The sequence below is a fragment of the Eubalaena glacialis genome, chromosome 6, assembly GCF_028564815.1.
Source record: "Eubalaena glacialis isolate mEubGla1 chromosome 6, mEubGla1.1.hap2.+ XY, whole genome shotgun sequence".
Taxonomy (NCBI): Eukaryota; Metazoa; Chordata; class Mammalia; order Artiodactyla; family Balaenidae; genus Eubalaena; species Eubalaena glacialis.
In genome coordinates, this window is record NC_083721.1 from 43,319,693 (window position 1) to 43,332,970 (window position 13,278).

The following is a 13,278-nucleotide window of genomic DNA, read 5'->3' on the forward strand; positions in this document are numbered from 1 at the left end:
TAACCCATGTTATCTCATAATGTGTCCTTATTTGGAGACAGGATCTTTACAGAAGTAATCAAGTTAAATGGGGTTGTTAGAGTGGGGCTTAATCCAATATGACTGTTGTCCTTCGAAGGAGGGGAAATTTTGAGACAGACATGTAAGAAGGGAGAAGATGTGAAGATACAGGGAGGAGATGGTCATCTACAAGCCAGGGAAAGAAGCCTAGAACAGATTCTCTCCTCATAGCCCTTAGCAGGAACCAAACCTGCCAACACTGCCATCTGGCTTTTCACCATCCACACCGGGCTGCTGAAAGCACTAGGGGCAGGGTGTACAATACCCACTCGGTGCAGTTCCTGGATAGTTTCTTCTATACCGTATGTTCCCAGTTGGCATTTTCCTTCAGCACTGGTTTGATTGCTCTAACCCACCAATAGAGGTTTGCAGGGTTAGAACTTGTAGGATACCAATGTCCAATACTTTCTCTGGATTTGGGCATTCTCATGGGGGAGAATGCCCAATTTTCATTAGTAAAGGGATCTTCCTGACTAACCATTTGCCCTTGGTAACCATCAATGGCACAGAGGGGGCTAGAAAACTTCTGAGAGAGACTGTGTATTAGAGTACATTCAGCTCCAGTGGCCCTCACCTGGAGGCAGTGCTGGCCTGCATCCTATACTCAGGCTATGGGAGGCACCCACCTCTAATATGACTGTATTCCTGAGGCTGGAGCAGGCAGAACATCAGGGATGGTAGAGGCAGGTGGGGCAGGTCTGAACTTTCCACAGGCTGACCAACACAGTGTTGGGTTACCAATCTATCTGTTTAGCTGTGGTCCCGACAGCAATGAAGTCAAACCACATTTGCTTCTGGGTTACTTTTACTAGACCCTTTACAGCCGATTAGGATAGCCTTTTGGCTTTCCGAGCTCCCTCTGTCTCTGGTCTTTCCCCTAGCCCGTACCCATTCTTGGAATTTGTATTTCCCCAGATTCCACTCCTTAGGGTCCTAATCAGGCTTTGTCACAAGGGCTGGGACCTTAATCCATGGCAGTTTGCACCCTCCTAGCTTTGCAAAACACACACTAAGGTTTCCAACTTCTTATCCTGCTCTCCCACCTTGTCTTCCCAACATCATAAATGTCTTGTCCCACACCTGAACTCAGTGTGGATATCAGAGTCCCAAACAGCATCAGTATACATCAGCGTACTGCGGGTGGACTGGGGTAGCTTGGCTTTCATTCCTGCAGTGAATGTGGCCTTATCAAGGCCTTCAAAGACAGGGATGTAGGTGGCCTGTCTCATTCCCAACTCCCTAAGCATTCATTGTTCCTCCTCTGTATATTTCCAGGGTCCCACATGACCAGGGATTCCCCCTCATTGAGCCAAGCCTCTCTGCAGGATAGAATAATCCAATCTATAAGGGAGTGAGTCCCTTGAACACCTTTCCCACCCAGCACCGTGCAGGTGCTTCTGGAGGGCAGGTGATGTTTCTCATTTTCTCTGCTTCCTGCTGGCCAAAGAAATGCCATCGCCCCCTATATCCTATAACCACACTAACCACGCCTGGATACTTTCCCTGGCCTTTTGATGGAACTTGGCAACTACATCAATAAGTTCAGAGGGAAAATATTTTCTCATCATGAATGTTTCTTGAATTGGGGGCTGTCCTGCTGGCTAGGATCATTGTTGCTGTGCTTTTGCTTTCCTTTGTATTAGGGGTCAGATGGGCATAGGATGTTTCTTCCATTTCACTATTACCACAACATCTTCCTCTTCACTCTCCTCACTTTCCCAGGGATTCCACCCCTTAGGGTCCTAATCAGGCTTTGTCACAAGGTCTGAGACCTTAATCCATGGCAGTTTGCACCCTCCTAGCTTTGCAAAACACACACTAAGGTTTCCAACTTCTTATCCTGCTCTCTCACCTTGTCTTCCAGCCCCTAAACTAGCAGAGCAGTGGACACCTGCACATCCTTCTCTAACCTTAGCTCTTCTTCCAACTTTCTAACCTGAGCTTCAGCCTCTAGTTGGGCATCGGGATTCAGCGACCTACCCACAGCAGAGGACAGCTCACTGGACAGCCATGTATTTCTTTTCTCTGCTGCAGTGCACTCTACACAGTTCCTCAAACAAGTGCACTAGACCAGCTGGTGTTTTCAAGGGCACCCGTGTACTCACCTAGCAGTCCACAAGCATCTAACATACAGAACACTCCCACTACCCCACACGGAGGTCAATGGCCAATCCAGAATTCCCCCCAACAATGCCTCTCTCCCAGCACTCATTTCTTGGGTCTCCTGCCTAGCTTGCCAATTGCTAGTTAGAAACCTCAATAAGGAGATTTCTAACTAGCAATAACTGGAGGGAGTTGTCCAGGTGAAATCTGAAACTGGCCCTGTAGGTGGAGGGCAGGGAGACACCAAAGAAATTGGCAGGCCACTCCAGATTGGTAGGTGGGAGATCTAACAAGCAGGGGTGGGAGGTTTAATAAGCAAGGGAACTTACTGCCTGTTTCAGGCAGCTGCAAGATAAGTGATTTCTGCACCCACCTGCCAAAATCTTAAGAGTGTCTGAAGAGGCCTCAACTGGGTTCAGTCATGTATACCATCCAGATGGTCTCAACAACACATTGATCTCTCAAGGCTGCATTCTTGAAAATGGCTCCCACTGTGGGAACAGTGGAGAGTGTATACTCTAAGCACAGGGGAGGGGATGAGGAGCCTCCAATTGCCCAGGTCCAGCTCTCGGATCAAATGGGGGTCACGTCCTCTTGATTACCTCCTCCAACGCTATGTCACCATATATTGTATTTACAATAAAAACATCTGTAGGAAGTACAGAGGTTTGTTTATTTTTCCTCAGTTTTAGAGCATTCATGTTTAGTGGAGATTATCTAAAGTAATTTTGTTTCTGATTGCAGCTTCATCAATGGCAGATTTGAGATATTCGTTCATATATACATGCCAAAATCTTTAAAACCTGATTGTTGAGCTCCCAGTAAGTTTTTAAGTCACAATTTTGACAGCAACATAGTCCAGTTCATCTAGAAATCCATGTACACGTACCTATGCAATATTACAGACAGCACTTGTTTATATTCCAAACTTCTGATACAACCAAATAAAACAATAAAATCAGAAAGTGTGATAATTTGCAAAAGAACTATGTAAGTTTTACCAAGACTCTCTAAACTTGTATAAAGATAAATTCAAGAGAAATTTTGATATTTCAATCCAAAAAGGGTTGTTTTTAGAACATTTTTAACAGCCATAACAAGCACAGCATGAAACTCGTAGAAGAGTTTGCCTCAGCAGATCCACTGCCAAAGCAGTATTTTCTTAACAATGGAAGAAGATGATTTAGAAAAAAGAGTTATCTGCCAGATTATGTTTTACACCAAAAATTTGGTTTGTTTTAGAACCATACACATTTTCAGACTTTTACTTTCTGTATGAAAAGTATACTTAAAGTGAGTTTTTTTATACAACCATTACTTTTCATAAGGTATAAAAGGTATATTACATACTAGAATAAGTTACTTTTCCTACGGTAGAAGGGGGAATTTTTGGTATGTTTTTAATAAAATCTTTTTATCAAAAACATGGCAAAATAAGACACTTTAAAAATGGGTTGTAGAAATATAGCTTTTACTGAATGACTTAAATAAGAACACTCCTGAAAAACAGCAGGAAATTTTATTTCATAGTGGGTATCTACAAGGGGTTGCCAGGACCTCTTCTTTGAGGTTGCCTGGACTCTCATCCCCATCCCACCCACCTTGCTTCATGGGAGATGCAGATTTCTGTGATGCATCTTAGAATCACCCGTAGGGTCTTAAAACTCTCTATTGCCCAGACTGCACATAAAACCAGTTAAAAGAGAATCCTGGGCTGGAGCCTGGAGGCTGAAGGCTGGAGTCTAGAGGCTGGGGGTAGGGGTGGAGGAGAGGAGGTGAGTAGTCAGTGTGTTTAAAGGTTCACAGGTGATTTCACTATGCAGCCAAATTTGAGAACCACTAGTTTAATGTAACCCCACTTTGCCTTCACACCATTGTTGATTGGTTTGGTATTGAGCACCTAACCCAGGCTGAGCCAATCAGATCTTTCCCTTGGAATTCTGAAACTGTGACTGAAAGGTAATAATGATTATTACTCTGCCATGTCTGAGCTGTATGTGACTTGAACATGTAAATTCAGAAGCAGTTGGCAGCCATGTTCCATAATGTAACTGAAGAATTGAAGACTCCAGTAGGTATTGTTAGAGCAAAATGTAGTTGCTCAGAGAGAAACAGCGATAAGAAACAACACTGAGGAAATTTCCTTAGTTCACTGCAGCAATCCAAGCTCCAGGAATAGTCTTTCATCCCTTGAATTCCATAAGTTAACCAAATACCTTTCAAAAAATTCTCTTTTTGCTTAAGCTAGTTCCAGTTGAGTCTGTTATTTGCAACCAATGGGGTCCTAACTCATTTATGTCAGTAACAGTGGAGCATTTAGTGTTAAGTATGGAGAGTCTGATTTTTGTTTAATATAAAGAGCTTTCTAACAGAGCTGACTGTGGCAGACATGGAAGTGTGCTGTTTAGACCACGTTCAAGAGAACCTGCTACAGGGAACAGAGTTGACTGACAGCCCCATTCCTGGCAGAATGTTAGAAGATCATCATCCCTATCTACTTCTATTTTTTTTTTTTTTAAAAAAAAGACACATTTATTCAGCATCATGATCAGACAATTACATTTAGCAATCAACAGCATGGGTGCAAAAGAAAAAAAAAATCTACACTAAAACCCTTTGTTGGAATACTTTACAATTTCCACAGAACAGAACCTAAAATAACCTGTTATACAATTAGTCACAAATACAGTCCTCAAGTTTTTTTGCCCATACACATGAGTATTGTCTAAAACATGTCTTCTTTGTAGCAGCTAGGCCCTGCCACCACTGTGCTTGGCTGAGTTCACAAATCTCTTGTAACCTGTAGCTTCCCTGTCACTTCTCTGGCTCTCCTCTCCTGCTAAGCTTTGTTTCCTGGCAGTAATCAAAACCTTCTGCCACTGCCATAGCTACTGCTGCTGCTGGAACCACCATAGCCACCTTGGTTTCGGGGTTTGACAAAGTATTGGCCTCCACCACCATAGGGGCCAGAACTTCTGCCTCCAAAGTTTCCTCCTTTCATGGGTCCAAAATTTGAAGATTGATTGTTGTAACTGCTAAAATCATTGTAGCTTCCACCACCTCCAAAATTGCTTCCATCATTACCAAATCCATTATAGCCATCCCCACTGCCACCATATCCACCACCACCACGGCTGCCACCAAAGCCACCTCGACCACTGAAGTTTCCTCCATGACCAAAGTTGTCATTCCCACCAAAACCACCTCCACGACCACCACCAAAGTTTCCAGAACCACTTCAACCTCTTTGGCTGGATGAGGCACTAGCCATCTCTTGCTTAGATAGGGCTTTCCTTACTTCACAGTTGTGGCCATTCACAGTGCGGTATTTCTGAATGACAATCTTGTCTACATAGTCATGGTCATCAAAGGTTACGAAAGCAAAGCATCTCTTTCTGCCACTGCCTCGATCAGTCATGATTTCAATCACTTCAATTTTCCCACACTGTTCAAAATAATCTCTTAGGTGATGTTCTTCAGTGTCTTCTTTAATGCCAGCAACAAAAATCTTTTTCACAGTTAAGTGGGCACCAGGTCTTTGAGAATCTTCTCTTGAGACGGCCCTCTTTGGTTCCACCACTCTTCCATCCACCTTGTGTGGCCTTGCATTCATGGCCGCATCCACCTCCTCCACAGTGGCATATGTGACAAACCCAAAGCCTCTGGAGCATTTGGTGTTTGGATCCCTCATTACCACACAATCTGTGAGTGTTCCCCACTGCTCAAAATGGCTCCTCAGACTCTCATCGGTTGTTTCAAAGCTCAAACCTCCGATGAAGAGCTTCCGCAGCTGTTCGGGCTCTTTGGGTGACTCTGACTTAGACATGACGGCAGTGGAGCGGGGGGAGACGTCAACGATGCTTACTCGGTGGCGTCCACGGGCAGAAAAGCCCTATCTACTTCTATAGAGGATTACTGATGACAGATTTCAGGGACACTTTGGGGTGTACACTCTCTAGCAGCTACTTGGCCAAGAGCTCCATCTCCAGGGCACGCAACATCATCTCCACACCAAGTTATGGTTGCCATCCTCACCTTGGATAAACTAGCTGAGCAGCCTCTTCTTCTTCCTGCCTCATTCTGTATTTTTCTATCTCTTATTCTTTCTGACTTTATCTCTGTATCTCTCTTTTCTATAACTTTTCTTTCTCATTTCTTTAACTTTTTTCCCTTTTAATTTTTATCATTTTCCTCATTTCCTGCTTTGTTTTCTCAGACATACTCATATTTTTATTTACCTCTATGTCTGCCTCTCTTTCTTGTTTTTTCTTCTGGCACTCTTTCCCTCTTTCTTTCCCTTTGTAGTTTGTTCTTTCTTTCTGTCTCTCCTTTCTGTGTGCTTGGCTCATCTTCCTTGGCTCAACCTAATTTTTTTCTCTTTCTGTATTTACCTGGTCTTTTCTTCTCTGTTTCTTTCTCTCTCCCTTTGTTCTTCCCCCACCTTTTCTTCTTTCACCTTTTTCTTTTAAATTTCTATTGCTACTTCATTATCTCTGTCTCTCTTTAATCTCTTTGTAGATCTCAACTTGTCACTGCCTACTTTTATTTAAGTGTCCACAGAAAAGTAGATATTTCTTTTTGTGTTTTTTTTCTCTAACTCTACCTTACCTTCTCCACCCAGTATCTTTTTGTATTCTTTGCTTCCTCTTTTTCCTCTCCTTTATTCTTTATTTTGTATCTTACCAAATGTTTCACTGACTCTGTTTTCGTATCCTTATCTTCTCTCATTTTCTCTTTTCTTCATTGTCTTTTTCTCTCCTACTGGCTTTGTTCACATACACACATACATACCCCTATTCCTCTCTATCCTTTTCTCCTGTCCCTATTTCAAACTCATTTTTTTGCTTTATGTCTGTGTGCACGTGCTTGCACGCATGTGTGTGTGTGTGTACACATTCACATGCACACGGGAGACAAAAGAATGGGGAGAAGGGTGCATGAGGTTAGAGAGGTACCCAGAGCCTGGATCTGTGGCTTGTTATTCTGGTTACCCAGGGGAATCATCTGATTTAGTTGTCTGGGATGGGGCCAGTGAATCTAATAAGCATTTGGGTTGAGATCCACTGGTTTAAAGATGAAAGCCCTTGAAAGCTAGGATTAAATATATGTACTTCAAGCAATGACTGATAGGGAAACAAAAGAGGTTTTGAGGATTATAGTGAAATAAGATCTCTGTGTGACAGATCATCTGAAAACATTGTGGAGAACAGGACTTGGAAGCAGAGAAACTAATGGAAATTCATATCTATCTTATTGGGCCTAATTCAAAATAGCACCTTACTAGGTTTCCATTTGAAATCCATTTCTTCCTCCCCATAACCCCCTGCAAATGTTTATTTCTGTTGTAGCTCTTGCCAAACTTGGGTCCATATCTGAATTACTTGTCCATTTGTCTGCTATCCCCTAGATTGTGAATATATTGACAACAGGAGTAGGGCACTTTCTCCATTGTTTTCCTAGGACAGTATCTAGCCCAGAGTTCTAATTACAGTAGTTCCTTGGTATCCAAGGAAGACTGGCTCCAGAAGCTCCCCAAGGATACCAAAATCCAAGGATGCTCAAGTCTCTTATACAAAATGGTTTCATATTTGCATATAACCTATGCACACCTTCCTGTATACTTTAAACAACCTCTAGACTACTTATAGTACCTAATACAATGTAAATACTATGTAAATAGTTGCCAAGGTGTGGCAAATTCAAGTTTTGCTTTTTGGAGCTTTCTGGAATTATTTTTTCCTGAATATTTTCCATCCGTGGCTGATTGAATCTGCCTATGCAGAACCTACAGATACAGAGGGCCCACTGCATGTAAGTTTTCAGAATCATTATCAGCATTTGCTTAATTGAATTAAATAATACACATTTGTCTCAAAACCATTAAGTTGATAATATTGTCAGCTAATACTCAATGAGACAGCAGGTTATATGTAGAGCTGGAGATAGAATTTGTTCACACCAACAATATAACATTTACTAAATGATGGGATAACTAGTAAGAATATAGGTGCAGTATAAAGTTTTGAATTTGGCCGTGGACTCTTGAGCCAGACATCCTGGGTTTGAATCTTACCCTGACAACGTGCTACATATACAAAGAAGTCTAAGACTGTGCTATTTTCTATACCCAGCTCTTAGTTTCTGTGGCTACCTTGTACATGCCAAGTTGGCTCATGAAGATACTCATCTCCGAAGGCTCCAGCCTCAGTCCCAGTGTTCAATATGCTTTGATTACATTTTTATATTTATTATTTATATAAATAATTTATTATTTTATATTTATTATTTGTGAACTCCAGATAATAATGTTAGATCCTTCTTATGTCAGCTGAATATTGTCCCAATCTTCCTTCTCTTCAAACCAATTTAGAGAAACAACAGAGTTAAGCAAGTGGTTTTTCCATCTGGAGACTAGTTACAGAACGAGATTTCAGATTCCACCATTTGAAACTTGAACAAGAAAGAGAATGTCTCACTAGTAAACTGCAAATTTTATCATATTATTTCTCTCATAGAATTAGGGTTATTTTTGGAGAGAGCTTCTTGTGGGAAGTAGGTTAGCAAAAAATGAGTCTGTAAGTCCACTGGATGCTATTCTTATCCACAAGGCAATTGCTAAACCATGGCAGGTCCAGAGCACTGCAGAAGTGGTTGACTGTGGCTCAGGAAACACCTCACAGCCTCAGTGCTCTGCTACTTGTTTCAAACCTCTCTAAGCTCAGTTCCCCTCTATTTCTGATCCTCTTAGCTTCACATATCTTGGTTCAGTCTGCTTTGGTAATCTGGCCTTGCATTGTTTATATTAATATGTACCAGAAAGCCTCATAGGGTGCCTCCCATGTAACTGCCCCTCACCTTCACACTCTGTAAACATGAACACAAGATAGCCATGGGCTGGGACTGGACCCAAGCACATCACTGGATGAACCTCTGACCAATGCCTCGTCTACAGGAGAAGATCCAATTTTCAAATATAAGTTCTCTGTTAAAGCTTGAAGCTTGGTATAGCAAGTAACTCATGTGCGAGATTACTGTCAATTCAGTCTCGTTTGTAAAAAACAAACTACTCCTATATAGGAGCAATGATTAAGTTTTATTGCTTCAATTTCTGAGGACGACCTAAAAAGGACCAGCTTTGTAACTCCAAGGAACAGGAGTTTGAGGTCTACCATGGGCCTAATTGAGTATTATCACTTCCCATTCAGTTGAACTTAACTCATCAGACATTTTACTACCTTTGACTCCACATGCACAGAGTAGGTGCTCGATGAATATTTGTTGCTGGACGAATTAGAAATTTATCACACTTGTCCCTAGAGGTTCCAGAGTCCCTGTCTTCTCCCAAGCTCATGTTATTAACAGCAATATCAAGACATGTGAAGTGAAATTATTTTAAATATCACAGTCTTCTTCTATACTGACCATAGAGATTAAAGGCCTAAGGGATTTCCAAAAGAAATAAAGGCAATTATTAAACAGACATACAAAAAAAGTCTTCTCTCCAGCAATAATACCAGTTTCAGAATGAAAAGAAAATTGGAAATACTCTGTAAGACTCACATATGGTGACTGAGACTGGAAGTATGATTTCCAACAGGAGAATGAGGTGAATAACTCTGTTCTCACAAATTAACCATTATTTTCACTAATATGTAACCCATCTCTGCAAATGGTAAGGTCTAGGGGAAGTCTGCAATGACCCTGTCACTTAGATTTTTTTCATGACGCAAAGCTCAAATAGCACCAAATATCCTGTCTGGCCTTCATGAAACCACTGTTCTCTACTACTCTTTAAAAGTAGGAATCTGTATATCTTGGCAAAGATCAAGATCAAAGATCTAGACCCCTTCTCTTTCTAAGACATATGTAAGTGCATCTCAAGATAGATACAGTTTATAAATGAGTCTCTGGAGCCTCTATGAAGATCACTGCATGTTGGAAAGTTTCTGTTTTTCATGGGAAATGTGAAATCGATCTCCATAGCTATCCTTGTATCTGGGCATAATTAAATGAGAATCAGAGAACTCCTCCCCAAAGAAAATTCAATTTTCCCTTTCTTCCTTTTTTAAAATTTTCATTTACTTACAGTTTTACTACTTCCTTGCTTTTTTACACCACTGTAATTATCAATAGTTGCTTGCTGAAATTCATCAACCACAGTCCATGATGGTAATCAGGAGAGAAGCTACATCCAATAAGGTTATCTAGCACAATTTCTGGCACGTGTCAAACACTCAATACATGTTACTTTTGCTTTTCTTCCCTTTCTGAGCATCAGTCTACAACTCAACCATAACTATTAATCAAATATTTGGACTTTATCTGTCTTTCCTAAAAAACTACTGTGCTGCATGAAGAGTTGCATGTATATTTTTGTAATTTTATGTTCTGTTCAAAGACACGATAGAAAAGAGATATTATTCTTATAAATTTGTAAAATATCAGCAATTAATTATGTTTTACATGATGTAAAATATCTATAGTGGAAAAAGGTTTATTTTCTAAAACTGTCAGTGAAACATCTGCTACATACCTAATGTGAATGGTAGGTTTGAGAGGGATGAAACTGCCACCTGAAATGCATTAGTAGCAAGTACCTAGCAATCTTACCTCCTTACTTTAAAGATATGATATTACAAAGACACAATATTAACTGTGTCCCTCTGTGGTTATCCTCTCATTAAAATCCGTTCTAGTTTTCATAGTTCCTTTTGTTCTTCAACAATCACATTCTAGGAACTAACTCTGGCAACTGAAGTTTGATTCAGGGAAAACTATGAACGTCCACATTACTCATTCTCTCATTCATTCTTTCCATCCTTAGGTTCTGCCTTCTCTAATCTATAGCTTGTGTGACCCACACAACCAAATTTAAGGAAAGTACCCATCCCAGGTTTCTACACGCATTCAAACACAATCTAGAATCTCATCCTCATAAAATCCAATTACTAAACAGCAAGATTCATGTGTTGCTCTCATGAAAATTTGTCCCACTTATTTTCTAATTAGTAAAGCTACTGGTTCAAATGTGAAACCAGGTGAAAGAAAGATGAAGTCTTAGCTGGTTCCCCTGAGGGATTGTTTTGGAATAAAGCTTTAAGGGCTTCCACTTGATTCATACTTAACAGGCCAATGTCTCTTCTGCCTTCATTAGGAAAAAACGAAAACAAAAAAGTATCTGCTCTGATCAATAGTGTCACCAGCAAAGCCCATTAACAATTTCTCGCAAATAAAAATAGAATCTGGGTAATAAAATAAAGTCTAACCTTTTTCTTTTCCTTTGTGCTTAAGTCTAGTTTCACTTGTTCACAGGGGGCCGCATGCTGAGGCCTCACACCTGGCCCTTCAGACCAGAGTTCCTCCTAAGAAACAACCGTGCCAACACCTTAGTTTACGGGCCGTGTGCAGAAGCGCCAAGCACGACCCTCAGTTCAAGATGGCGGCGGCGGGCCGTGCGCTGAGATTCTGCGCCTGGCACCGCGATCTGCAGCGAGAGCAGCACAGCTGTGCCGGCCCTGGGAGAACCCCACCCCCTCCTGCTGAGATCCTTGTAAAGCAGCCCCGCCCACGGCCCGCCGGGAGAGCGTGTGCTGCGCGTGCTCTAGGGCGTGAGCTCCCACCTCTCCATTCTCTGATTAGAGACTAAAGCTTTCCTTTGCTTCTGAACCCAACTCAGCTTCCTTCTATTGGTTCAAGCTACACTAGGCAGAAGGTCCTTTATTGGGGACCGACTTGGGAGGGACTGGTAACAGTGGTGTTTAGTCACGTGTACTTTAGTTTGGATTCCAGCAAAGGTTTAACTTCCTTGCCTTCCCACACACACACACACAAAAAGATATTTAAACACTAGTTCATGATGATAAAATTAAATTTTACAAACATAAAAATGAAGAAATGTCATTTGCAGCAAAAAATTCAAATTAAAAATTTTTATAGGTTTCATTATTTAATTTCTAGACAGAACAGAAGAATTTTTTAAATGCGATTTGTATCACAAGAGAATCTTGTTTTCTTGACAAAGGACCTTTTTAAAATTCCAGGTTAAAGTACCACGAAATAATCAAGGTCTGCACATCACAGGTAAAACCCTTCAGCTATTATTGAAACATAAGTATAATTACACACTGGAAAAAGATATTATCAGCAGAGAAAAGATGCCTTAAGTATTCTTTGTCTTTTTCCAAACTGATGGACACGAGTGAGCTCTAATATCATTATGTTTAGAAATGGCTTCATCCAGATCCAACTGTACACCATTAATGTTCACTTCCATACAGCCGTTATAAAAGGCATTCACTGGTGTGGCACTGAATGGAACATCTGTAAAAACAGAATATTAAAATATTAGCCCAGGATTAGCATCTTACTTGCTTATAGTTAGAGGAATTATTCAGACTGCCCATTTCCAACCAAAATCTAATCCTAAAGGAGAAGTTAATAATGTAATTCTGTTCAATAAATTCATATTAAGTGACTCCTGTGTATATAAGGTATTGTGCTTGGCACTGAATTCAGCATAGCATGAGTTCCTCTGACTTCGTAAACAGTTCCAGCCAAAACTTAGGTAAAGAAACATACTTTAAAAAGAGTAGAAAATAGCGTATTCTTCCTTGTGATGTTCTACTTTATTATTTCCTCTTTAAATCTGAGCAATAGTTTAAGCATTATTAAGTCATTTTTTCAACTCAAAATTATAGTTACTTGGAAATCTTTATTAAATGCCACAATAAATATATCTTTTATTTTTGCTGGAATTCTATATTTTCCAAAGAAATAGTGTCTTGCTGAGCATACAATAGCAGGTTGTGATAGGGAATTCACTTTTATGTTATGTTTGGTATTCTGAAAAATAACAGTTTTAATAATACTTCAGTAAATAGGGCCTCTAGGCCTTTCTACACTTTCACTCTCCTTATCAAACTTAATACTTAGGCGACACCCTTGGATTCCTAAGAACTATGGTTCATCTTCAAAACATCCATCTCTCTACTTGCTTCCTCTCTTTTTGGCATCTCATCTCCATAAATTTTAATCCCAATGGATATTCTTCAGCCCTTATTCTTCCTCCTCAGTACCTTATGCAAAAAAATATATATACTTCAAATGTCCCACTTC

General features: G+C 40.5%; 1 protein-coding gene and 1 pseudogene across 1 annotated transcript in view; both read right to left on the reverse strand.

Moving 5' to 3' along the window:
* Positions 1-4,834: 4,834 nt before the first annotated feature.
* Positions 4,835-6,026, reverse strand: LOC133093237 (heterogeneous nuclear ribonucleoprotein A1-like; annotated as a pseudogene).
* Positions 6,027-12,013: 5,987 nt separating this feature from the next.
* Positions 12,014-13,278, reverse strand: part of PROS1 (protein S) — a 61,453-nt gene continuing 60,188 nt past the window's right edge. The window contains exon 15 of the mRNA XM_061192993.1: positions 12,014-12,483. Coding sequence (XP_061048976.1) covers positions 12,323-12,483 — 161 coding nt within the window. The 3' untranslated portion in view covers positions 12,014-12,322. The remainder of the gene's footprint in view (positions 12,484-13,278) is intronic.